Raw genomic sequence first — 26,228 nt, 5'->3', positions numbered from 1 at the left:
GTCGTCCTGTTCCCTTTGCAGAAGAGCACCCCCAGAGTATGATGTTTCCACCCCCATGCTTCATGGTTGGGATGGTTTTCTTGGGGTTGTTCTCATCCTCTAAACATGGTAAGTGGAGTTGATTCCAAAAAGCTCTATTCTGGTCTCATCTGACCACATGACCTTCTCCCATGCCTCCTCTGGATCATCCAGATGGTCACTGGTGAACTTCAAATGGGCCTGGACATGTTCTGGCTTGAGCAGGGGGACCTTGCTGCCCTGCAGGATTTTAAACCATGACAGCATCATGTGTTACTAATGTAATCTTTGTGACTGTGGTCCCAGCTCTCTTCAGGTCATTGACCAGATCCTCCTGTGTAGTTCTGAGCTTTCTCAGAATCATCCTTACCCCACAAAGTTTGATCTTGCATGGAATCCCAGACTGAGGGAGATTGACAGTCATCTTGTGTTTCTTCCACTTTCTAATAAATAATCATAACAGTTGTTGTCTTCTACCAAGCTGCTTGCCTGTTGTCCTGTAGTCCATCCCAGCCTTGTGCAGGTCTACAGTTTTGTCCCTGGTGTCCTTAGACATCTCTTTGGTCTTGACTATGGTGGACAGGTTGGAGTGTGATTGATTGAGTGTGTGAACAGGTGTCTTTTATACAGGTAACAAGTTCAAACAGGTGCAATTAATACAGGTAAAGAGTGCAGAATAAGAGGACTTCTTAAAGAAAAATTAACAGGTCTGTGAGAGACAGAATTCTTGTTGGTTGGTAGGTGATCAAATACTTATTTGTAGCAGTAACATACAAATAAATTATTAAAAAATCATACATTGTGATTTCCAGATTTTTTATGTTTTTTTAGATTATGTCTCTCACAGTGGACATGAACCTAAGGGCCCTGTCCCACTGGCGTTAAGGAGGATTTGCGGATGGAATGCGCACAAAAGTGGCCCACATCCACCAAACAACCGCAATAACTGTGTAACATTCCTGTATGAGTCGGCCGCCATCCGAACATGTCCGTGATCATCCGCAGAGGCACGCATGTCCGCAGCCAGGATTTTTGAGCAGCTCAAAAATCCTGCTGTGGATGAGATCCGCATCACTGCCTGAACACATACTGAAGACATACGCAGGATATACACAACCAACGCGCCGCATATCCTCTGTCATCCGCTGATATCCGCAACCGACGGGTTGGTGCGGCTTGGTGGCGGACCGGGACAGCGTGCAAAACAGATATGACACGTGCCCAGCATGGCCACATAACGGTCGCAAATGGTATGTCGCGCATGCAGACAGAGTGGGCACAGATGGAGCGAGTGCATCATGGCCGCTGTGCCCCTCATGGGGGCGCCTCCGCGGTCGCCTTTGCTTCTGTTCCTTGTTATATCCGCTTTTCTTCCTCATGTATTCGCTGATCCACCCCGGGACATTTGTCATTTCCGCCCACCTTTGTTGCAGATGCTCAGCTTTTGTCTCCTCATTTCATGCACAAATCCTCCTAAACGCCAGTGGGACAGGGCCCTAAGATGAAAATTTCAGACCCCTCCATGATTTCTAAGTGGGAGAACTTGCAAAACCGCAGGGTGTTCAAATACTTATTTTCCAGATCATTTCTAAGCTGATGGCTCTGTGGATACGAGACTGTCGTGTGCTCTTTCTCTAGTTATCACAAGAGCTGGACATCAGCCATTTTCCAGCAGATTTCACTTTTAACAAGAGATTTTGTCATGGAAAGCCGCGCGGAAGCTTCGTGCGTAACAACCGATTCACTGTTTGAGCGAGACAAAGGAACACCTCCGTTTCGGCGTGTCATGGGACAAGTTGGGACATGCCTATCTCGGCTTTCAATGCTTACCAGTCCAGTAAGTATCAGTGAAATTGTGGAGAGCTGGGCTTGTCCTAACTTGATGATCTGGCGTTTTCTGCCTCATCGTCGCAGCTCGGAGCACGGCATGCCGAGCGTCCTTAAAGCCACCCTTAAAGCTGTAGTAACACTCCTTATTCTCTGTGAAGCCCGTAAAATTTTCACCGAAAGCCAGATAAATTTTTCAAATGGTTTCCAGGTGCCTGTCTCTAACAGCTTCTGAAAAAATTCTGATGGAAAAAAACTCCTTTTCATTCCGCCATTTCCAGACAATGAAAATCCGACGAGGGGGCGGGACCACTCCTTCCACAAGGCGTGCTCACAGGCGAATGACGTCACCGACAGGCGTGAAAAAACTCTTGCATGCCCACGAGGGTTCAAGCATGTCTGATGTAATCACACGTGATTCAAATCCATATGGTTTTTGAAAAAAATAAAAAGGCCCGTTACTTTATTGACAGACCTCGTATATATATATATATATATATATATATATATATATATATATATATATATATATATATATATATAATTGTAAATCACTGTTATGATTCCAAATTTCAGAATAAACATCCTGCTGATCAATGAGGTGACAGAAATGGATGGTCGGGGACATTTATAAAATTATGTGTTATCTCAAAAATAAATAGAATTTTAAAAAATACTGGTTAATCCCAACACTTTCACTCTACACTCAAAAAACTGACTCATTGGATGAACTCAATTCAGTTATGAGCAGGATTTCCATCCAGTAAATATGTGTAGTCCCAACTAAATTAAATTAAATTATCTTGCATGAATGTGCTGTATTTGAGTTGAGACTACATACATTTAATATATGGAAATCCTGCTCATAATTGAATTGATTTCATCCATTTTTGAGTGTACCAAACTGTTAACTCACCCACAGAGGCTGTTCTAGTTACCTGGTTAACTGAGCCTAGTCACTGCAGTTCCCACCTCACCACAGGTGGAGCCCTAAAGGAATCATTCCTCTTTTGTTTACAGTTATTTTTGATACTCTCTCTATTTGAATACAAATATTCACCAAACTCTAAAACACCATCTTTGTCAATGTTTAAAAAAGAAATGGTATTTTTTTAAATGTCTTGGCTCAGAGTCCAGGTCAGATCCAACCATTACACATCACATCAAACTTTGTGAAAATATTTTTGTTGCTTTTGAAGGGCAGCACCCCTCCCCCGAACCCGACCACCCCCCCCCCCCCCCCCCCACCCCCAGCCAAGGACCAAAAGTGTGATAAAATATGGGATAGGTCTTACAGAAAGAAACTGATTTTATGAAAACTGCTACATGCAGAATATGTGGATTTCCAGTGTTCAGAATAACATTAAAAGTGATGAATAAAGAATATTTACTCTCCCAGACTGCCTTAGAAAGCAGGGAAAAAATAACCAAAGATTTTTTCAATTTTCCAGGAGGACAATGCCCCCAGAACTGCCCCCCAATAGAGGTGTGGCTTTAACACACCCAACCAAGTTACAAACACCCACCCCCCACCCACCGCCCGTTCACCTGAAGCTAGAGCCGCCCCTGAATGTCTTTACAATCCTATTGAATTTTACTCAGAGTTTTTGTTGTTGTTGTTACTGTTGTTACTGTTGTTTTTGCAACAATCTGAAGAAGGTTTAAATAGAACTGTTCTGGGATGGGCTGACCCTGGACCCGGCGTGGACCCTGGACCCTGGACCAAGCACGGACCTGATACATGTGACTGCACGTGCTCGACAGTGGCATCAGCAAAAAAAAAATGTTAAGGGTGGCTAGTGGGGGCTAGGCAAAATCTTAGGGTGGCATACCCGACCAAAAAAAAAAAATATATATATATTTGATATACTGAATTTACAGTATATTCATATATTTGAACACTGATTTTTTATTATTGCAATCACACTTTAATTACATTAACTTAATATGTTTGGGTTATTCATCTATTCATGACAGAATACAATGACTGAGACAAATTTGACAAGACTGTACTGTTATTGTTTCTGTTACTGTTATTATATTATATATTATTATTGTTGTTGTTGTTGATGATGATGATGTTGCTCTTGTTTTAACACCGTTTTCACATTATTAACTGTTGTGATTTAAAATATATTCCCTAAATCCACACAAATCCAATGCGCCCTCATGTGGTGGCTGAGGGGTGGCTCAGAGTAATCTGGTGGTGGCTCTAGCCACCCCCAACCACCACATGGGGGCGCCACTGGTGCTCGGTGCTGTCACCCAGCAATCTGTGTCAATTTCTGGTCTTGTTAGGAGAGACGGCATCCATCCCACTTTGGATGGAGCAGCTCTCATTTCTAGAAATCTGGCCAATTTTCTTAAATCCTCCAAACCGTAACTATCCAGGGTTGGGACCAGGAAGCAGAGTTGTAGTCTTACACACCTCTCTGCAGCTTCTCTCCCCCTGCCATCCCCTCATTACCCCATCCCCGTAGAGACGGTGCCTGCTCCCAGACCACCAATAACCAGCAAAAATCTATTTAAGCATAAAAATTCAAAAAGAAAAAATAATATAGCACCTTCAACTGCACCACAGACTAAAACAGTTAAATGTGGTCTATTAAACATTAGGTCTCTCTCTTCTAAGTCCCTGTTGGTAAATGATATAATAATTGATCAACATATTGATTTATTCTGCCTAACAGAAACCTGGTTACAGCAGGATGAATATGTTAGTTTAAATGAGTCAACACCCCCGAGTCACACTAACTGTCAGAATGCTCGTAGCACGGGCCGGGGCGGAGGATTAGCAGCAATCTTCCATTCCAGCTTATTAATTAATCAAAAACCCAGACAGAGCTTTAATTCATTTGAAAGCTTGACTTTTAGTCTTGTCCATCCAAATTGGAAGTCCCAAAAAACAGTTTTATTTGTTATTATCTATCGTCCACCTGGTCGTTACTGTGAGTTTCTCTGTGAATTTTCAGACCTTTTGTCTGACTTAGTGCTTAGCTCAGATAAGATAATTATAGTGGGCGATTTTAACATCCACACAGATGCTGAGAATGACAGCCTCAACACTGCATTTAATCTATTATTAGACTCTATTGGCTTTGCTCAAAATGTAAATGAGTCCACCCACCATTTTAATCATATCTTAGATCTTGTTCTGACTTATGGTATGGAAATTGAAGACTTAACAGTATTCCCTGAAAACTCCCTTCTGTCTGATCATTTCTTAATAACATTTACATTTACTCTGATGGACTACCCAGCAGTGGGGAATAAGTTTCATTACACTAGAAGTCTTTCAGAAAGTGCTGTAACTAGGTTTAAGGATATGATTCCTTCTTTATGTTCTCTAATGCCATATACCAACACAGTGCAGAGTAGCTACCTAAACTCTGTGAGTGAGATAGAGTATCTCGTCAATAGTTTTACATCCTCATTGAAGACAACTTTGGATGCTGTAGCTCCTCTAAAAAAGAGAGCTTTAAATCAGAAGTGCCTGACTCCATGGTATAACTCACAAACTCGTAGCTTAAAGTAGATAACCCGTAAGTTGGAGAGGAAATGGCGTCTCACTAATTTAGAAGATCTTCACTTAGCCTGGAAAAAGAGTCTGTTGCTCTATAAAAAAGCCCTCCGTAAAGCTAGGACATCTTTCTACTCATCACTAATTGAAGAAAATAAGAACAACCCCAGGTTTCTTTTCAGCACTGTAGCCAGGCTGACAAAGAGTCAGAGCTCTATTGAACTGAGTATTCCATTAACTTTAACTAGTAATGACTTCATGACTTTCTTTGCTAACAAAATTTTAACTATTAGAGAAAAAATTACTCATAACCATCCTAAAGACGTATCGTTATCTTTGGCTGCTTTCAGTGATGCCGGTATTTGGTTAGACTCTTTCTCTCCGATTGTTCTGTCTGAGTTATTTTCATTAGTTACTTCATCCAAACCATCAACATGTTTATTGGACCCCATTCCTACCAGGCTGCTCAAGGAAGCCCTACCATTATTTAATGCTTCGATCTTAAATATGATCAATCTATCTTTGTTAGTTGGCTATGTACCACAGGCTTTTAAGGTGGCAGTAATTAAACCATTACTTAAAAAGTCATCACTTGACCCAGCTATCTTAGCTAATTATAGGCCAATCTCCAACCTTCCTTTTCTCTCAAAAATTCTTGAAAGGGTAGTTGTAAATCAGCTAACTGATCATCTGCAGAGGAATGGTCTATTTGAAGAGTTTCAGTCAGGTTTTAGAATTCATCATAGTACAGAAACAGCATTAGTAAAGGTTACAAATGATCTTCTTATGGCCTCGGACAGTGGACTCATCTCTGTGCTTGTTCTGTTAGACCTCAGTGCTGCTTTTGATACTGTTGACCATAAAATTTTATTACAGAGATTAGAGCATGTCATAAGTATTAAAGGCACTGCGCTGCGGTGGTTTGAATCATATTTGTCTAATAGATTACAATTTGTTCATGTAAATGGGGAATCTTCTTCACAGACTAAGGTTAATTATGGAGTTCCACAAGGTTCTGTGCTAGGACCAATTTTATTCACTTTATACATGCTTCCCTTAGGCAGTATTATTAGACGGTATTGCTTAAATTTTCATTGTTACGCAGATGATACCCAGCTTTATCTATCCATGAAGCCAGAGGACACACACCAATTAGCTAAACTGCAGGATTGTCTTACAGACATAAAGACATGGATGACCTCTAATTTCCTGCTTTTAAACTCAGATAAAACTGAAGTTATTGTACTTGGCCCCACAAATCTTAGAAACATGGTGTCTAACCAGATCCTTACTCTGGATGGCATTTCCCTGATCTCTAGTAATACTGTGAGAAATCTTGGAGTCATTTTTGATCAGGATATGTCATTCAAAGCGCATATTAAACAAATATGTAGGACTGCTTTTTTGCATTTACGCAATATCTCTAAAATTAGAAAGGTCTTGTCTCAGAGTGATGCTGAAAAACTAATTCATGCATTTATTTCCTCTAGGCTGGACTATTGTAATTCATTATTATCAGGTTGTCCTAAAAGTTCCCTAAAAAGCCTTCAGTTAATTCAAAATGCTGCAGCTAGAGTACTAACAGGGACTAGAAGGAGAGAGCATATCTCAACCATATTGGCCTCTCTTCATTGGCTTCCTGTTAATGCTAGAATAGAATTTAAAATTCTTCTTCTTACTTATAAGGTTTTGAATAATCAGGTCCCATCTTATCTTAGGGATCTCATAGTACCATATCACCCCAATAGAGCGCTTCGCTCTCAGACTGCAGGCTTACTTGTAGTTCCTAGGGTTTGTAAGAGTAGAATGGGAGGCAGAGCCTTCAGCTTTCAGGCTCCTCTCCTGTGGAACCAGCTCCCAATTCAGATCAGGGAGACAGACACCCTCTCTACTTTTAAGATTAGGCTTAAAACTTTCCTTTTTGCTAAAGCTTATAGTTAGGGCTGGATCAGGTGACCCTGAACCATCCCTTAGTTATGCTGCTATAGACGTAGACTGCTGGGGGGTTCCCATGATGCACTGTTTCTTTCTCTTTTTGCTCTGTATGCACCACTCTGCATTTAATCATTAGTGATCGATCTCTGCTCCCCTCCACAGCATGTCTTTTTCCTGGTTCTCTCCCTCAGCCCCAACCAGTCCCAGCAGAAGACTGCCCCTCCCTGAGCCTGGTTCTGCTGGAGGTTTCTTCCTGTTAAAAAGGAGTTTTTCCTTCCCACTGTAGCCAAGTGCTTGCTCACAGGGGGTCGTTTTGACCGTTGGGGTTTTACATAATTATTGTATGGCCTTGCCTTACAATATAAAGCGCCTTGGGGCAACTGTTTGTTGTGATTTGGCGCTATATAAAAAAAAAATTGATTGATTGATTGATTGATTGATTGATTGATTGATTGATTGATTTCATAGAATGGCTCTTTGAATATTAAATTACATCTACATTTTAAAAAAATGCTTGTGGCAGGGGTTAAGAGAGCTGTAATGAAGGGAGTCCCCCAGAAGCTGAAAGGTTTTAGCCATGCTAATGTTCCCCTGAAGTATTTACTCAAAAAAGGCTGAAGGACTTAAATGGCCTGGTGAGATTCTGAAGAGCTTCGCTCGTTCATGTCCGTGACATATGCATATTATTATTATTATTCATTATGAGGGTGGTGCAAATTGGAGTGTACTAAATCCTAATTTACACATCAGTGGTGTACCTACCTTTTGCCGCCTTTGGATGTGGGGGGAACTGAACAGAACTGACACTGAAACTTTGAACAAAAAGAACCAAATGCTTCAGAAAAGGATTCACTGTTTCAAAATGCTCAAAACACCAAACGATTTCATGACTTAAAGTGACAACATTCTGAAACAACTAAATGAACCAAGTGTGTCATTAAATGATGGTCTGAAATATTTGAAACATTAAATGAAGAAATGGCTTCAGAAAAGAATTACCTGTTTCGCAAAGCTCAGAACCCTACAGATTTTGTTTTATAACTGATATTTCAAATTGCACAAAACACTGACCGGTTCCCAAAAATAAATCAGTTTCAAAATGCTGAAAACGGTAAATGACATGTTGCCTCACAAAATAATTATCTGAAATGTTTGAAACACTAAATGAAAGAAAGATGTACACTAAATCAAACAATGTTTAAAACAAATGTTTAACACACTGCTTTATAAAATAAAAATTCAAAGTTTTGAAATCTTTGAAATGCTAAAAGAAGCAGTTGCTTCACAAAATGATAATGATATGAAATCTTTGAAACACTAAATGAACAAATGCCTTCGGAAAATGATTCACTGTTTCACAAAGGTCAAAACCCTGCAGACTTATTTGAAATGTTTAAAACACTAAATTAACCTGTTGCTTCATAAAATGAAAGTTCAAAGGTCTGAAATGTTTGAGACACTCAATAAAATAACTGCTTCAAAAAAAGATCCACTGTTTGAAAATGCTCAAAACACTAAATGAAAGTAATGTTTCTGAAACTTATTCAGTGCTTCATAACATCATAACTTTCACCTTGCAGTCGTGATAATCGCACATCCCGAAAGATATTAATTTAAGGATTTTTGTGACTGAGATTTTTTTTTTTTTTTTTTTTTTTGAGTGCTGTTATCGTTTGCACCTTTTTACTCTTAATATCTGATAGTGCTGCTTTGACGTCATCACAAAATCCACCTTTCCTCGCCCGTGACGTCACGTCGCACCTGTGATCACATCAAGGTGAAGAGTGAAAGACTTTAGAGTCGGTCAGCCGCTATTTCTGGCCCTAAAATCTTCTTAAAGGACTACAGTCTGACTGCGGCTGGGGGGGGAGAGGGGCAGAGCCGCCACAGTCGCAGTGCAGCGCGGGAACGGTGGCTGCACGCGCCGCGGCTTCAGCACGTGTCGGTGAGTCGGAACCGTGTCGGGTCGAGCCCGTTCCTGACCGAGTCGTTTGGCGGTTAACGGATCCCGGCGAAAGCATGTTGACGCTGCTGACGTCCATGTATCTGGTGGTGCGGGCGGTTTCCTCACAGGTACGTGAAGGCATCGCACCCGTGTCCTTGAACGCACCATTACCGAAAATACCGCAAATATCTGGATCATTGTAGGATAATTAGACCCGCAACCCATCCGGAACCGGATCAGATGACGAATTTTTTACATCTGCCAAAGATGATTCGAACCCTGGTGAACAGAAAGCCAGATTTATTTTTATTTTTTATGGCCTCAACCGAATACTTGGAACAGGAATATAAAAGATTTCACTTCCAGATAACCACAAATACAACCTGATTAGTCAGTTTATGATGTGAGTAGAATGAATAGTGAAATATATTCTGTACTTACCAACAGTCCCGAGCACCAATTTAAGGGATCTTTAAGTATTTTTGAAATCCATTTTCGATCTTTATTACGTCACAGAAATGATCATTTGAGTCATAGAATATGCTGAACTGTGGTTTTAAACCTGTAATTTCAGACGAACTGCTCAAACTCACAGTGTCTCACACCTGGATTAAAACTCTAAATAACATTATTAATGCTATATGCCATTTGCATGAATCATTTATAACACAGGTGCATTGTGGGTATTCTGGATTAGGGATGGCAGCAGTCCATGCTATCAGGAATGTTACTGAGGAAATATTGTAACAATATAAACTTTGAGGAGCTGATAATAAATTAGCAATGAAGTCAGTGGCGGCTCAAGGGGGTGATTGAGGGGGTTGCAGCCCCCCCAAGCAGTTCACCACAGGTGTGATAAAACATGAGACAGGTCTTACAAAAACCAAGGCTAATTGATGAATGATATGTAAACAGCATTAGAAGATTTCTGGTATTTAAAATAAAAATTGTCTTTTAAAAAGGACGACTAGAGTCTGTGTTTAGCTTCTCAGGTGGAGGGAAAAGAGTGCAGGGTTTGGGGAGGCCTGCCCCCCCCCCCCTTTTACCTTTACCAGCCCCTGACACTGCACAGATTACTAATAAACTGTGTTATGTCTCTATACATCCAATAAACTCAGCTGCAGGCTAACAGCATTTAGCATCAAAGCCAATTATACGTCATTCAGAATGATAATTGAAGATATCGACTAAGTAAATGACCTCTTTACATACTGTATATACAGAATTTCTTTCAAAAAGTGTGACATGTAAGAACTGTTTTCAGATTTTTACCAGTTTAGTTTTGACTTTCTCTAGTTTCTGATCATTTGTTGGTGATATTTTCATGTCAGATAACTGCAAAGAACCAATGTTTTTAATTATAGTGGGTCATAATTTAAAAGCTCATATCTGCAATTCACAGTTTGGATCATCAAAAATAAACGGTCAGTATTCCTGTTTGAGTCTCCAGGAATGTCAGCGGGACGTTTGTCCTCGTGGGTATCTACAGATAGATGAAATTAGAACTGAGTATCCTTCTGGGCATTCTGTTAATCTTGTCTCCCTTAGTGATGTGTAACCGTGCACGGACACCGTGCATGTGAGTGAGTGATCCTGTCATCATTAATTCAGTGTCAGAGCTTTAGTGAGGCGTTCAGGGACCCAGTCCGAGTGTCGGAATGTAATTGTCTGTTGTTTTAAATGATCAAACTTTGATCGAAATGAAAACAAAGCATCAGCCTGAAACTGAAGGAGAAAACGGATCAAAGTCTGAGCTGGAGACAACCATAAAGTTCAGCTTCTGCTTACATGCTCCTTCGGTGGTGTTTGTGTTCAGTGTCTCCGGGGTTAATGCAGCTTGCAGAGTGTTAAAATGAACACTGTTCCTCAGTGTGTATAATTAGTTGGTGTTAAAATATTAACAACAGTGTGTTAACTTTCTCACACTCAGTGTTACTTTATGACATAGGAAAGGGTTTGTTTTTTTTAACTACAGAGTGTTTAAACACATTTTCCTTTTTTAAAGTGTCAAATTGTTTGGCCGTTATTTACAGGGAGACCACAGATAAAGTCTCTGAGTCGGGTTTGAACACATGACCTTCTGGTGTGGAGAGAACCATGCTGTCATAGTGCCATTACTCAAAATGTGTGTGTGTGCGTGTGCGTAAAGAAATCTTTTTTGTTTTTCATTTCTCACTCAGCTCATGACGAGTTTAAATTTACACCTTCAGAGAGTTAAATTAGACTGAATCAGTGTTTCACCTCTGGGAAACAACTCCAAGACTGCAAGAAGTAACACTGACTGTGTTACACTATGACTGTAATTTCACACAAAGTGCAGCAACAGTGAAAATCAAACATTCTTAAACAAAACAGTAATAATACCACACTTACACAGTTAACATTTCAAAAGTTAAAATGAACATTTTCACATTTTAAGATGAGCTTTTTGTGTGGATTCAAGATGTTTTTAATGGTTTTACAGTTCATTAATTCATTTTCTGTTATCTGGGTCAGTAGTATCAGTGGCAGTAGACCAAGCAGCTCATCCCACACTTCCTTATACTCAGCCAAGTCCTGTCACTCTTCCTGAGGGATTCTGAGGCATTTCCAACCCAGCTGGGAAACACTCTTAATCCCTCCAGTGTGTCCTGGGTCTTCCCGGGGTCTCTTCCCAGTTGGACATGCCTGCAGGGGGCATCCTCACCAGACATCCGAACCACCTCAGCTGGCTTCTTTCAATGTGAAGAAGCAGCGGCTCTACTCAGAGTCCCTCCTGGATAGTCGAGTTTCTCACCCTGTCCAGGAGTGTAAGTCCAGATACCCCACGGTAGAATCTCATTTCCACTGCTTGTATTCGCATTCTTGTTCATTCAGTCATGACCACAGGTGAGGACAGGAGCATAAATCGACTGGCAAATAGTCTTGTGACTCAGCTCCTTCTTCACCACGACAGTCCGGTGCAGTGTCCATAAAACATCAGAGGTTTCACAGTCACTGAAAAAAAAATTGTAATTAAATTACAATTACTTGTTTAATATTGGAGATTACACTTTTATATAATTTAATAAACTATAATGTGTAAAATGTTCATTAGGTCTGTGTTGCTTTAAACCATCGTTGTGCAGGAAAGACACATTTCTGAACAACATGGGTCATCAGAACCCACTCAGACAAATGGGATGGTTTTTGATTGGTCATTTGTTTTTAATATGAAGGATCTTATTGTCCAGTTTGAAGCATTTGTTAGAAAAGTAATCAAAAGTTACATTACTCTGATGAAGTAATTAAAATAGTTATATGACTTTGTGTGCTTTTAAAGGCAGGGGTGGTTAGTGTGCTTGGTTTCAGTGCAGAAGGGCCCTGATTCAAACCCCACCTCTGCCACGTTTCTCCATGTCATGTGGAGTTGCGTCAGGAAGGGCATCCGGCGTCAAACCTGTGCCAAATCGACATGCAGATCCACCTCAGCTCCACTGTGGTGACCCCGAGTGAAAACAAGGGAGCAGCCTGAGGGTCTTACGTACTGTACTTATAACAAAATAACTAGTAATGTGTAACGATTACATTTAACGAGTTACCTTCCCAGCACTCAGTCATTTCTCTGCTGGAAAGGGATGAAAGCAGACAACCCGGAAGGTTCTTGTCTCCAGCACCAACAGTCACATTGTCTTTTTTACAATCAGACGGTGTGCACGGGCATGAGTGAGGCTGAATGCACAAAAAACAACAATGAAAAATGGATCACAGCAACGATAAATGTGACAAATCTGTCTGCTGGTGTAACCGTTCAGTTCTGTTTAGTTCCCCTGAATGTGGGCGGTTGAGAAACTAAATGCAAAATGTTTGGAAATGTTTGAGAATTGTTTTTCTGTGTCTCTTCTAAACGACATGTATATGTTCAGATTCAAGCTCATCACACGTCCAGATGTTCTACTGGCCACAGAACGTCTGTCCAAGGACTATGTTCTAAAAAGTTCTTTTGGCTGCTCCCTTTTTCCTCAAGCTCTCCACAGATGATCCAAGGTCGTCTGGAACTGGAATCTTCTGTTTTGAAAGCAGGTGTATAAATGGAGAGTGTGGCGCCATCGTGCTGGGACCGCTCCCTGAGGTTATGAAGAACAACCTGATGAAGAGCGTCTTCTTTCATCAGGACGACGCCCCAGCTCACAAGCTGATGGTCAGATAAAGTGTGGCTGGTTGACCACCCGCCACACTTTCCTAATTAGGAAACATTTGACTTCCATGTGATTACAAATATGAAAAAAAATGACTGCAAAGAAATATCAGTGAGCTAATGATGATGCCATAAATGCAACTGAGGACCATCAGCATAAAAGCTTCTACACCAAAGGGATCTGTGCGCTGTGGTGCCGTTAGGAGACGTGTGGACCTCAAACGTGACAATGACAAAAAAGTAATCACACATGGTCTAATCCCACAAGAACATCGTGATTACGCTCCAACCCACTCTCACATCAACCCGCATGCTTAATTAAAGACATTTTCATGTTTGGTAAAAATGAACATCAGCGGTTTTAAAAGGGTTTTCTGAGGATTTTGGGGAAAAAACCGACCCATACTGAGTTTTAGTTTATTAAAAGTCGTGGAGTTCGTTTACTGAGCCGCAAGGTGTCGCCAAACCGCACGCTTCTGGTAGCCGCTGAAAAAGAAGGCTTTAGACAAAAAAAAAATCTCAAAGCCGCTATCAGAGCAGTGCATCATGGGAAACTGTGTTCGTTTTGCTGTTAAACGCTCTGCGTTCTGACTGTAAAAGACTACAAATCCCGTGTTGTTTGCGGAAGTTGCTCGCGAGTTCGCCTGACTGGGTGCGCAGATAGAGGTGACCCCAAGCAGGGAGAGCTGTCTGAATCAAACAGTCAAAGTCCGGGTGTCCTTCCGCTGCAGTCATGGTAAGCTAACACGGCTAACATCTCCAACTAAACATCGCCGCTAAAACAGACGTGTTTTAGGAAGAAAGAAGCCGTTTTTTACGGCCTGTGCCGTCAGATGATATTGACCGGATGCTCGCCTTTCAAAGGGCGGCTGCCTTTTTTAAAATCTTTATTTTAAATCATTTATATTTATTTCCCATCTAAAACTGATGTTTTCTTGTCCTGCTTAATGTGTGCGGTAATAATAATAAATAATAAACAGGTTAACGTAGTTTGTCAGGTGTGACATCATCACGACGTCACATCAGCCCGTGTTATTAAACATAAGGTTTATGTTATTAATCAACCAGTCTATATTATTAACCATACGGTTTGTTATTAACCAGTCATGTTATTAACCAACCAGTCTGTGTTATTAAACATAAGGTTTATGTTATTAACCTTACAGTCTATGTTTTTAACCACTGCTAACCGCAGCACGGTGGATTAGTGGTTAGTACTGTTGCCTCACAGCAAAAAGGTCATGGGATCACTTCCCACCCTTTCTGTGTGGAGTTTGTATGTTCTCCACGTGTCTGTGTGGGTTTACGGTTTCCTCCCACAATCAAAAACATTCTTTGGAACAGATGGAAATTAGACAGTGGCTGTAATCTGGCTGCTTCACTTCACTGTATGGTGATGTACATGAACTTGCACTGTCCCTGAACAAATAAATAAAATACAAAACAGACGATGTTATTAACTATCTGTTGTTAACCATAAGGTTCATGTTATTAAACTTACAGTCTACAATTGTATGTAAAAGTTTGAGCACCCCTGATGATTTCCATGAATTTCCTTTCTAAATAAGTCATTGGTTGTTTGGATCAGCAATTTCAGTTAAATATATCATATAGCAGACAAACACAATGATATTTGAGAAGTGAAATTAAGTTTATAAGATTTACAGAAAGTGTGCAGTAATTGTTTAAACACAATTAGGCAAGTGCATAAATTTGGGCACCCCAACAGAAAAAAATACATCAATATTTAGTAGATCCTCCTTTTGTAGAAATAACAGCCTCTAAATGATTCCTATAGCTTCCAATGAGAGTCTGGATTCTGGTTGAAGGTATTTTGGACCATTCTTCTTTACAAAACATCTCAGGTTTGTTGGTTTCTGAGCATGGACAGCCCACTTAAAATCACACCACAGATTTTCAATAATATTCAGGTCTGGAGACTGAGATGGCCATTCCAGAACATTGTACTTGTTCCTCTGCATGAATGCCTTAGTAGATTTTGAGCAGTGTTTAGGGTCGTTGTCTTGTTGAAAGCTCCAGCCCCGGCACAACTTTAACTTTGTCACTGATTCATGAACATTGTTCTCAAGAATCTGCTGATATTGACTGGAATCCATGTGACCCTCAACTTTAACAAGATTCCCAGTACCTGCACTGGCCCCACAGCATGATGGAACCACCTCCAAATTTTACTGTAGGTAGCAAGTGTTTTTCTTGGAATGCTGTGTTCTTTTTCAGCCATGCATACCGCCCCTTGTTATGTCCAAATAACTCAATTTTAGTTTCATCAGTCCACAGCACCTTATTCCAAAATGAAGCTGGCTTGTCCAAATGTGCTTTAGCATACCTCAAGCGACTCTGTTTGTGGTGTGTACACAGGAAAGGCTTCCTCTGCATTACAGCATCATACAGCATCTATTTGTGCAAAGTGCGCTGTATAGTTGAACAATGCACAGAGACACTATCTGCAGCAAGATATGTTGTAGGTCTTTGGAGCAGGTCTGTGGGTTGTTTATGACTGTTCTCACCATCCTTCACTTCAGCTTATCTGAGATTTTTCTTGTCCTGCCACTTCGGGCCTTAACTAGTACTGTGCCTGTGGTCTTCCATTTCCTCACTATGTTCCTCACAGTGGAAACTGACAGATGAAATCTCTGAGATAGCTTTTTATATCCTTCCACTAAACCATGATGTTGAACAATCTTTGTTTTCAGGTCATTTGAGAGTTGTTTAGAGGCCCCCATGTTGCCACTCATTAGAAGAGATGCAAAGAGGGGAACATTTGCAAACGGCCACTTTAAATACCCTTTCTCATGATTGGATTCACCTGTGTAAGGAGGTCAAGGGTCAATGAGCTTATCAAACCAATTTTGTGTTCGAATAACTAGTGCTAAATGTATTCAAATCGATAAAATGACAAGGGTGCCCAAATTTATGCACCTGCCTAATTTTGTTTAAATAATTACTGCACACTTTCTGTAAATACTACAAACTTCACTTCTCAAATATCACTGTGTTCGTCTGCTGTATGATAAATTTAACTGAAATTTCTGATCCAGGCAACCAATGATTTATAAAGGAAAATCATGAAAATTATCAGTGGTGCCCAGACTTTTACATACAACTATGTTATTAACCAAGGAGTCTACATTATGAACCACACGGTCTATGTTATTAACCATACTGTTTATGTTATTAACCAACCAGTCTATGTTATTAAACATACAGTCTGTTATTAACCATGCCGTTTATGTTATTAACCAACCAGTCTATGTTATTAACCATACTGTTTATGTTATTAACCAACCAGTCTATGTTATTAATCATACAGTCTATGTTATTAACCAAGCAGTCTATGCTATTAACCATACAGTTTGTTATTAACCAACCAATCTGTTATTAACCATACAGTCTGTGTTATTAACCAGTCTATCTTATTAACAATATGGTTTATATTATTAACCAGTCTATGTTATTAACCATACAGTCTGTGTTATTAACCAACCAGTCTGTTATTAACCAAGCAGTCTATGCTATTAGCCATACGGTTTATGTTATTAACCAACCAAGCTGTTATTAACCATACAGTCTATGTTATTAACCAACCAGTCTGTGTTATTAACCAGTCTATCTTATTAAGAATATGGTTTATATTATTAACCAGTCTATGTTATTAACCATACGGTTTATGTTATTAACCAACCAAGCTGTTATTAACCATACAGTCTATGTTATTAACCAAAATCGGTTCACCCCGCCTTCACTGCACATGCGTCATCAGCCGCGGTTCACCGATTATCACCTCGTTTCTGCTTCAAACTGCACACACAGCGACACATATCTGAAGCTTTTGTACAACAATCATTTCCACATAAATTCAGCATTATTTAATCATAAAAGACGGGGGAAGCGATCAGAGCGCTGCAGCTACACGAGCTGCTAGCCGATGCATTCACTGTATGTTGGTCATTTCAAAGCGGCACAGATTTATCGCCTCGTTTCTGCTTAAAACTGACTTTAGAATGATTTAAGAGGTTTTACTTTGTCATCTGATAGTTAATAATCACATTAATCCATTTGATTGATTTGGGTGAAGAGGCTCTGTCTCAGACGAGTGGCTGAGCTCCGAAATGACATGTGCAATGGAGGCAGGGCAGACTGATTTTTAGGGGCGGACTGTTGGGTCTGCGACACCGGATTTCTTACATCATTTATGGTCTTTGAACGCTGGATCCTGCTGTGGATGGTGGTGTCCGTTTGAACGACCTATCAAAAACCTCTCAGTGTTATTTAATATTTGGTAGCTGGTTGGTGGACTTTTTCTTTGCCCAGTTACAGAGCGCTACTGATGGTTTTGGAAGAAAGCTGGAGTTACGGAATTACATGGAGAATGAGCACTGGAAAGCTTCTGCTGTGGAAACAAGTGCACCACGCTTGGAACTGTAACATCTGTCTTGAAGTTTTTGTGGTGTTCACATTACATGGCTGACGGATCACAGACAAGAAGGTCTGACAGAGAACCAGATGATGGCATTCACAAATAATGTAGTCGATATTCTGTTGATATACTCTCAGTAGCCTAATTTTAGTCAGTGGAACAGAGTAAAAATCAGTTAAAATCTGAGGGTCTGTCATGGGACCAACATTACAGACACTGTTATAAATATGAATTTGTTTTGCGGTGATTAGAATTGTCTGTTAAGTTTAGGGTACATAGCATAGATTATTTTAAAGATAAAAACACATTCCAAACAAGGCGTCCAGATGCCTGCGGTGCCTCGATGCTGCCAGGCTGTTTTTTTTTTTTTTGGCTTTGGTTTACCTCATCTCGTGACGTCATTGATGTCAGAGGTCTGACATGTTGGAGCCCCACAAGAGCAGACACCTACGCAGACGACTTTCATTCAGTGTCTCATCTGGTTCCTAAGATTCAGTTCAATATATTTTCTTTATATAGCGCCGAATCACAACAACACTGCCTCAAGGTGCTTCACACAAGTCAGGTCTAACCTTACTTACCAGGATTATGGTCGTTAATGTGTGACCTCTGATTTCACCTTGACCTGTGAACTTGATGTGACCTGTGTTGTGAGAAGTCGGTCCACTGAGTTTATCCACCAAGTTTAATTGAAATTGTTCTTTGCACTTTGAAGATACGGCAGTGGACAGACAGACAGACGTCTCTCGCGGTGACACCAAACATAAGGATATTTGTGGAACATGCAGAGACAGAACCTTGTGTCAGACTGAGGGCAGCACGTACAGTGTGACAAGCTGAAGTTAAAAGTTGTGCACACTGAAGACTATAGTTGTTGCCAGAAGAAGAAACTCCACCGAGGAAGTTTTTGTCAGTTTTTGACTCAGAGAAAAAAAAAACAGTCACAACCAAAAGGACAGTGTGACCTGAGGAGTTCTGCTCTGCAGTTTGGATGAAGTTAGCATTGTTGCAATTAGTTTGAAAGTTTTGTATGTGTAAATATGAAAAAAAAACAATGTAGAACATCAGTATGTGATCCAGTTCAAGTAACCAGCTCAGGTGGATTTGTGGCGTGTTTTTTTATTTTTTTTATCAGTAATTAAATAGCTGCTGTTTTCCTCCAGGCTGAACCGATCCGTGTGGTGGTGACCGGCGCCGCTGGCCAGATAGCCTACTCCCTGCTGTACAGCATCGCAAAGGGGGACGTGTTCGGCAAAGACCAAGTAAGAGTCCTGCTGAGCTCTGACCGTGTCGTCTGCCGGCTGGGTGTTAGTGAATGGAACCACTGTGAATGACATATGTTTTAATGTAGAAAGATTTTTTTTTTTTTTTTTTTATGTAATTACTCTGTGATGTTTTCTGCGCAGACTGAACAATAGCTGCACTTTACTTTCGGTTATCTTTCTGTCATTCCACATTGTAATGAGTATCTTGTCTTTGCAGAACTTTAACAAAGGCTACATAAATGTTCAGCTTGATTTTGTAGGGAGGGCAGTTTGGAGAATGGATGACAAGAAATGACAAATATAAATAAACTAATGAGCTGTTTGTGGGGATCCACGCGCTCTAGATTGGATCGTGTTTATAATATAGGTAGCTGACATTTTTTAAGGGTGGGAATTAATTATGCAAAGTTTCTATAATGAATTTGAATGGTGTGTGAGTCCAGAATGTTTTTAGAACCTTAGACCTCAACAGTTTTTAGAAGAAGAACTCAACCCTTTTATTTCCTGTTAAATATGTAATTTTTTTAAATGTTAATTTTGTCTTAATGTATTTATAAATTGTTTAGGTTCTTGTTATCATATACACACACTGTAATTATTCATTCAATCAATTAATCAACATTTATTTATAAAGTGCTTTACAGCTCTGACTGGTATCCAAAGTGCTTAACATTAAAAACACAAATTCACAAAAATAAAACACATATAGAATAGAACAACACATAAAAAACAGAACATGTCACCTCCCCACTAAGTGTTAAAAGCCAGTTTAAATAAATAAGTCTTTGACTTAGATTTAAAAAGTGCTCGGTCAGGAATAGTACGTAACTCAAGAGGTAGCTTGTTCCACAGTCTGGGGCCGGCTACCGCGAAAGCATGGTCACCCCAGCGTTTATATCTTGACCTTGGAACATCTAAGTAAAGCTGACCAGATGCCCTTAATGTCCTACTGTAGGTGCGCAAAGTTAAAATTTTAAAGTTAAAAGTAGGGAGGTGCAAGGCCATAAATAGCTTTAAAAACAAACATTAAAATTTTAAAATCAATTCTAAAACGACCTGGAAGCCAGTGGAGTGAGTACAGGATGGGTGTAATATGCTCACATCTAAAAGTGTTTGTTAAAAGACGAGCAGCAGCATTCTGCACCAACTGCAGACGTGCAAGAGACGACTGATTAATGCCCGAATAAAGTGCATTACAATAATCAAGTCTGGAGCTGATGAAAACATGAATGGCCGTCTCAAGATCACGTATACTGAGAAAGTGCTTTATTTTAGCCAAAAGGCGAAGTTGGAAAAAACTAGCTTTGACAACAGAATTTACCTGTTGATCGAACCTCAAACACCTGTCAAATATCACAAACAAATTCTTGACAGCTGGTTTTACATAGTTAGCCAAAGCACCAAAATTTGGTGTTACCACATTTGGTATACCACAGCGGTCAAACACCATGATCTCCGTTTTACCATCATTCAGGTAAAGGAAGTTTTGGGACAGCCACTGCTTTACATCACAAATACAATTAAATAATGATGACAAAGCATCACTCCCATTAGTCCTCACAGGCAGATAGATTTGCAGATCATCTGCATAACAATGAAAGGACAGGTTGTGCTGGGTTATATATAATTGACCCCAATGGCAGAATGTACAAAGAAAATAAAATCGGCCCAAGGACAGAACCCTGCGGTACTCCACAAGACAGATGAGCAGTTGATGAGGAGAGGTCCCCAATCATGACAGAAAAGCGCCTTTCAGCCAAATATGATTATTATTCTACTTTTACATGCATCCACTGTTATTTCTGGTATTTCAGTTTTTTCTACATTTATTGATTATTGTATTTTTGTGACTATATCCTGAGTCTTAGTCAAAGGGGTTAACCTGACAAAAGCAACCGTGTCCTGTCAAATCTTAGCTGCTAGGACCTTCCATTAAGTGCATGTAATGGCCTTCAATGGCCATTTTATTTTATTTTTTCAATCAGCTCTTTAATTTGGGATTTTTGTGCATTGTTGTAGTGTACTTCTATGAATGGAGTTTCATTTGTTTTGTGCATAGATTCCTGTGAAAGCCCTCTACAAAAATTAGTTATTAATAATGAATGGATCATTTTTCAGTATATAAGTCACAGCAGAGCAGAAGTTGGAGGATCTCCCAGACTAGTAAAAAACTACAACTTATACTGTTGAAAAGAGGGTATATCACATCTGCCATCCATCAGAAGCAGACTTGATTTGTATTTGATGCAAAAGAAAGTAAAACATGTTTTCAAACTTGCACAGTGGATGTGAAAGTAAAATCGTTTTTTAAAAGTTGCATGTCAAATGCAAAAGCAAAATATGGTTTTGAAATTTTGAATATGTTGTAATGTTTTTTAAATTTGTGGATGCACTCCATGTTGTCAACCTTACTATGAAACACAGCGAGACTGGCGCGCATGGATGATGATCTGTGGAAATAAATAGACTCATGTATTTAAAGCGAACGGGTGCATTAATTTACTTTTAAAGCGTGCACTGTGGCTCTGTGGTGAACTCAGCAGCAACGCTGACTGGCTGCTCACTCGCTCGCTCCACCGGCAACATGCGCATGAAACGAAGCAAGAGGAAGCACACTCTGATTGAATAACTTGGGTACAATTTATCCAGTACTGATCAATCATAAACATGCATTGATTGGATCTGATTCCCTGTGAATGTGAGGTGTCATTGTAAAGCACTCAGCATCTGCTTCAGATGGAAAAGTGAATGTACTCCATTTAGTATTGACTGCTTATTGATCTGTTTATTGGGACTGATTCTGCACTGATGTCTCTGTCACCGTCAGCCAATTGTCCTGATCCTGCTGGACATCCCCCCAATGCTGCCGGTGCTGAGCGGCGTCGTCATGGAGCTGCAGGACTGCGCCCTCCCACTGCTGCGGGGTGAGCTGCTGCTGCGGCTACGTTTCAGGAGCTGGCTGCCCAGAGGGCAAAGGAGTGTCTCCAGTAAAGCTTCTGGTTGGCTATTAGATGGAGACCAGCCAATCACAGAACAAATGGAAGTCTGACTGAAGTCCAGTCCAATAGCTGCAGATATGGGGACAATCCAATGGTCTCCCTTCACCTGACCCCAGGGAGAAGAGGTCGGGCGAAGGGAGAGCACTGAGATTAAACATCATCAGAATTAACACCAGCTCTTTGAAAACATCTGAAATGAGTTGAAATTCATATTTTGGCTTGAAGAAAATAAATAAAATATTTTAAGACATAAAAATAGCCAACAAAGGATTCAAAGACAAATGAGTGAAAGTTAATTGGGCAGTTATTGCCTTTATTCCAAAAGCACAAAGTTCAGTACACCTCTGACTGAATCCACACTGACCTCCTTCACTGCCCTCACCCACAGAGGTCATCCCCACTGACAAGGTGGAAGAGGGCTTCAAGGACATTGATGCTGCCATCTTGGTAGGGTCCATGCCCAGGAAGGAGGGCATGGAGAGGAAGGACCTGCTGAAGGCCAACGTGGCCATCTTCAAGACGCAGGGAGCCGCTCTGGACAAGTTCGCCAAGAAGACCGTCAAGGTGAGCGCATCACAAACCGTGCCGGTAAGGCTCCCAGATGACCCTTTGTTAAAAAAATAAACCGCAGAGTTAAAGGTCGCCTATAAGATAGTTGTAAACATAAGGTGACGGCTTTGCGTATTTACGGTGTGTTGTTTACACTTCAGAGTGAGGAATGAGGACTCTGTAGTCTCCTCTGCAGCTGAAGGTCAAAGTGTCTCCTAAACAGGAGCGTACCACTGCTGAAGCCTGATTTTACACTTTTGTTACCTCAGAAAACTGGTTTGTTTGTAGCTCAGCCTGACGACAGATGTTACCACTCTCTAGATGTAAATCAGACCCTTCGGCTGCTCTCTTTTTTTCTCACTCAGGGTCGCCACAGCAAATCTGCATGTTAAATTGGCACATATTTTATGCCGATGCCCTTCCTGACGCAACTCCACATTACATGGAGAAATGTATTGTTACCGCAAAAATATATATTTGATTGTGACCTTCACAATGACTTTTTGAAAACTTGGAGTACAAATTAAGATAAAACTCGCAAACAACAAAAACAAATGTCCAACATGTTTTTTTGAAACTTATTATTGGATTTATGTTGGTTTCTTTGCAACACATTTAGCTACAAGTGCACTGAAAGCCGCAGAGACAGTGAAGCACATAAAACCAACAGTCACAAGACAGAAAAAAAATACAAATAAATAAACGTTCAAAAACACAGATGAAACAAAAAAATCCTTAAACACAAGGACATTCACTGTGCATTCATCCAACAACCATCAGACTGGAACAATCACATAACCTTTGGGGTCGTGTAAGATGATAAAATTACAGAAAGTGACAAAAGGACAAATTTACGGGCAGATCTTTTCCCCGACACACAAAAGGGCGCACAAGGTTTCCTTTTATTCATCCGTTACCTTCTGAAAAGGTAACGGATGAATAAAAATCCTTGTGCGCCCATCACTTCATTGTACACTGAAGCATTTATCTTTATCTGAAGGCAAAGAGGCAAACATGGCAGCTCATGTGACCTTTGACCTCCTGTGTTGGTCAGTAGGCGTCTTGACGTTTACCAGCTATTTGCACTTCATTTCTCTTCTTCATCCCTTCAGGTTCTGGTGGTCGGAAACCCGGCAAACACCAACTGTCTGATCGCATCCAAGTCGGCGCCGTCCATCCCGAAGGAGAACTTCTCCTGCCTCACCCGCCTGGACCATAACAGGGCCTGCTCCCAGGTCCAGACCTACACCCACCAAAAAAAAAATACAGGATAAAGTAATTTCATTACAAGAGCAAAAGGCATCATTTTACAAAGATAAAAAATGTATTTAAAAATGTGAAATTTTCACAAGTTGTACTATGAGAAAGTAATATGATGTAACCTGACATGCAAAATCTACAATATGAGATAAAAAATAATAATTTTCAAAGGTAAAGTAGAAATACTGCAAACATAAATTAGATTATTCTATGTGCTTGAATGTATTTAAGAGATGAGATATTGATTGATTGATTGATGGATTTAATTAAACAATTGTTACAAACAAATCAGGTTTCATTCTACGTTCCTGTTTTTGACATGCAGGTGGCCCTCCGTTGCAGCATTTCAGCTGACAACGTGAAGAACGTCATCATCTGGGGGAACCACTCGTCCACCCAGTACCCTGATGTGCACCATGCTAAAGTGACAGTTGGAGGCAGCGAGATGAACGCATATGACGCAGTGAAGGATGATTCCTGGCTCAAAGGAGACTTTATCTCAGTGAGCACCTCAATTCCTGTTTCATCTTTGTACAAGTTTAAAAACAAAGAAAATTGTTACATTTGTGCTTTTATGTCATTTATACATCTTTGTCCTGCAGACAGTGCAGCAGCGCGGTGCCGCCGTCATCAAAGCCAGGAAGCTGTCCAGTGCCATGTCTGCCGCCAAGGCCATCTGTGACCACATGAGGGACATCTGGTTCGGCACCAAGGAGGTCTGTATAAGCAGTGACAAAGATTTGGGATTCTACTTCTCAAAATTTGACCGGGTGTTATGTCGTCCGCTTTGGGGCTCGTCCGGGATGCCTAGTGATGATGCCGCAATATCGGAACAGTCGAGCACTGCTCTTCAAGTCTCGTTCTGTCTTTGTGTAAATTTTGACAGTTGAAGCTGAAGGTCGTGCTAGTGGGCTCTGAAAGTCTTTGCGTTCAGAGTGATATACGTTCTGCCTTGTTGAATTCTACTGATTGTAGTAAGTTATCTTGAAGACAAAAAACAAGAACTCTAATGTCCACTGAGGACATGTCATGTCTGTTCCCAGAAAACCAGTGCACAGACATTTTTGATATTTTCTTGTCTGTTTTTGGGAACATCTTTAATGTTACCGTTGGTCATTTGTTGAGACAGAGTGATTGATGATATGCCATTTCCTGTTGCTAGGGGGAGTTTATTTCCATGGGTGTGTATGCTGGCGGAAACTCATATGGAATCCCAGAGGACCTGATCTACTCCTTCCCTGTCCAGATCAAGGTGAGCTGTTTGAACCCAGGACAAAGCCTGTGTAGAAGGAACCCAACCTTTAGTAATGCTGACCTTTGACCTTTCCCCCACAGAACAAAACCTGGAAAATGGTCAGTGGCCTCGCTATCAGTGACTTCTCCAGAGGCAAGATGGACGCCACCGCAGCTGAACTGGTGGAGGAACGTGACACTGCCTTGGCCTTCCTGTCCCAGTGACTATCACCCCCTGTTGGCCACAAGCAGCAGTGTTTAAAATCACTTAACGCCCGCTGCTCACGCCTCTGAAGACAAACGTCAGCCACCGTCCAGACTGACGTCCGTGGGTGTGTGTGTGTGTGTGTGTGTGTGTGTGTGTCCCCAGGCCTCCTCCTCAGGTTCCTGTGAGCCCGTATCATTGCCAGAACTGGGCCTGAGCATGTCCGTCAGTAGATTCATGCACATTTAGCAGAAAATGTAATGGACCATCCAATAAAACAACCAAGAAACCAAACTGAGCCTCTTATTCTTTGATTTTCTCTCTAATTAGGCAGCAGAGATATTTTTGGCGTAAAAATATAAAAAATTTTATTGCTGAAACGATGAAAAACATTGAAGATGCTGAAGATTCATCTTCATTTCATCACTATTCCGTTCAATCCCGTCTGATTTGTTTAATTATATTTTCTCAAAACAACAATCTTATGTCTATTTATTTGTCAGGATTACAATAATTTAAAAAAAAAACTTTATCCTTTTTCATGAATCGTGTTTATTACCAAGTGTTTCACAAGCAGAACTTGAAAGTTTCATTGTTGGACAGTGAATCACTGTGACCACAAGGGGGCAGCATAGAAGAGTTTGGGCACCAAGAATCTGCATTACAGGACCGAGGCCCGACATCAAAGCATATTCAATACACAGATCTTCAGCTCCTTTCATATTTTGGGGAGATTCAAAACTTGTATTTCATTTCAGGATGCTCTTTGTATACAATATATTAGAGTACAGTACATATTTGATGAGCTGACTTGTTGGGAATGACGTCAAAACAGCTGAAATGGAGAGAACCCTGCAGCATCACAACTGAAGAATCCA

The 26,228-nt window shown here is 40.6% G+C and overlaps 1 protein-coding gene across 2 annotated transcripts; it reads left to right on the top strand.

The window, feature by feature from the left end:
- Window positions 1–9,190: 9,190 nt before the first annotated feature.
- On the top strand, window positions 9,191–25,424 carry LOC117526320 (malate dehydrogenase, cytoplasmic-like). Of its 2 annotated transcripts, none has more exons than XM_034188389.1 (9): window positions 9,191–9,373; window positions 19,003–19,101; window positions 21,932–22,028; window positions 22,492–22,667; window positions 23,765–23,887; window positions 24,238–24,414; window positions 24,515–24,628; window positions 25,075–25,164; window positions 25,248–25,424. In XM_034188389.1, exons 1-9 carry the CDS (start codon window positions 9,320–9,322, stop codon window positions 25,368–25,370), a joined length of 1,053 nt encoding a protein of 350 aa, XP_034044280.1. In that variant the 5' UTR covers window positions 9,191–9,319; the 3' UTR covers window positions 25,371–25,424. The 2 variants fall into 2 exon arrangements, with proteins under 2 accessions (XP_034044280.1, XP_034044281.1); XM_034188390.1 differs by lacking the exon at window positions 9,191–9,373 and adding an exon at window positions 14,010–14,137.
- Window positions 25,425–26,228: the final 804 nt, after the last annotated feature.

Source organism: Thalassophryne amazonica, chromosome 15 (genome assembly GCF_902500255.1).
Source record: "Thalassophryne amazonica chromosome 15, fThaAma1.1, whole genome shotgun sequence".
NCBI lineage: Eukaryota > Metazoa > Chordata > Actinopteri > Batrachoidiformes > Batrachoididae > Thalassophryne > Thalassophryne amazonica.
This window is presented reverse-complemented; position numbering and strand designations above follow the sequence as displayed.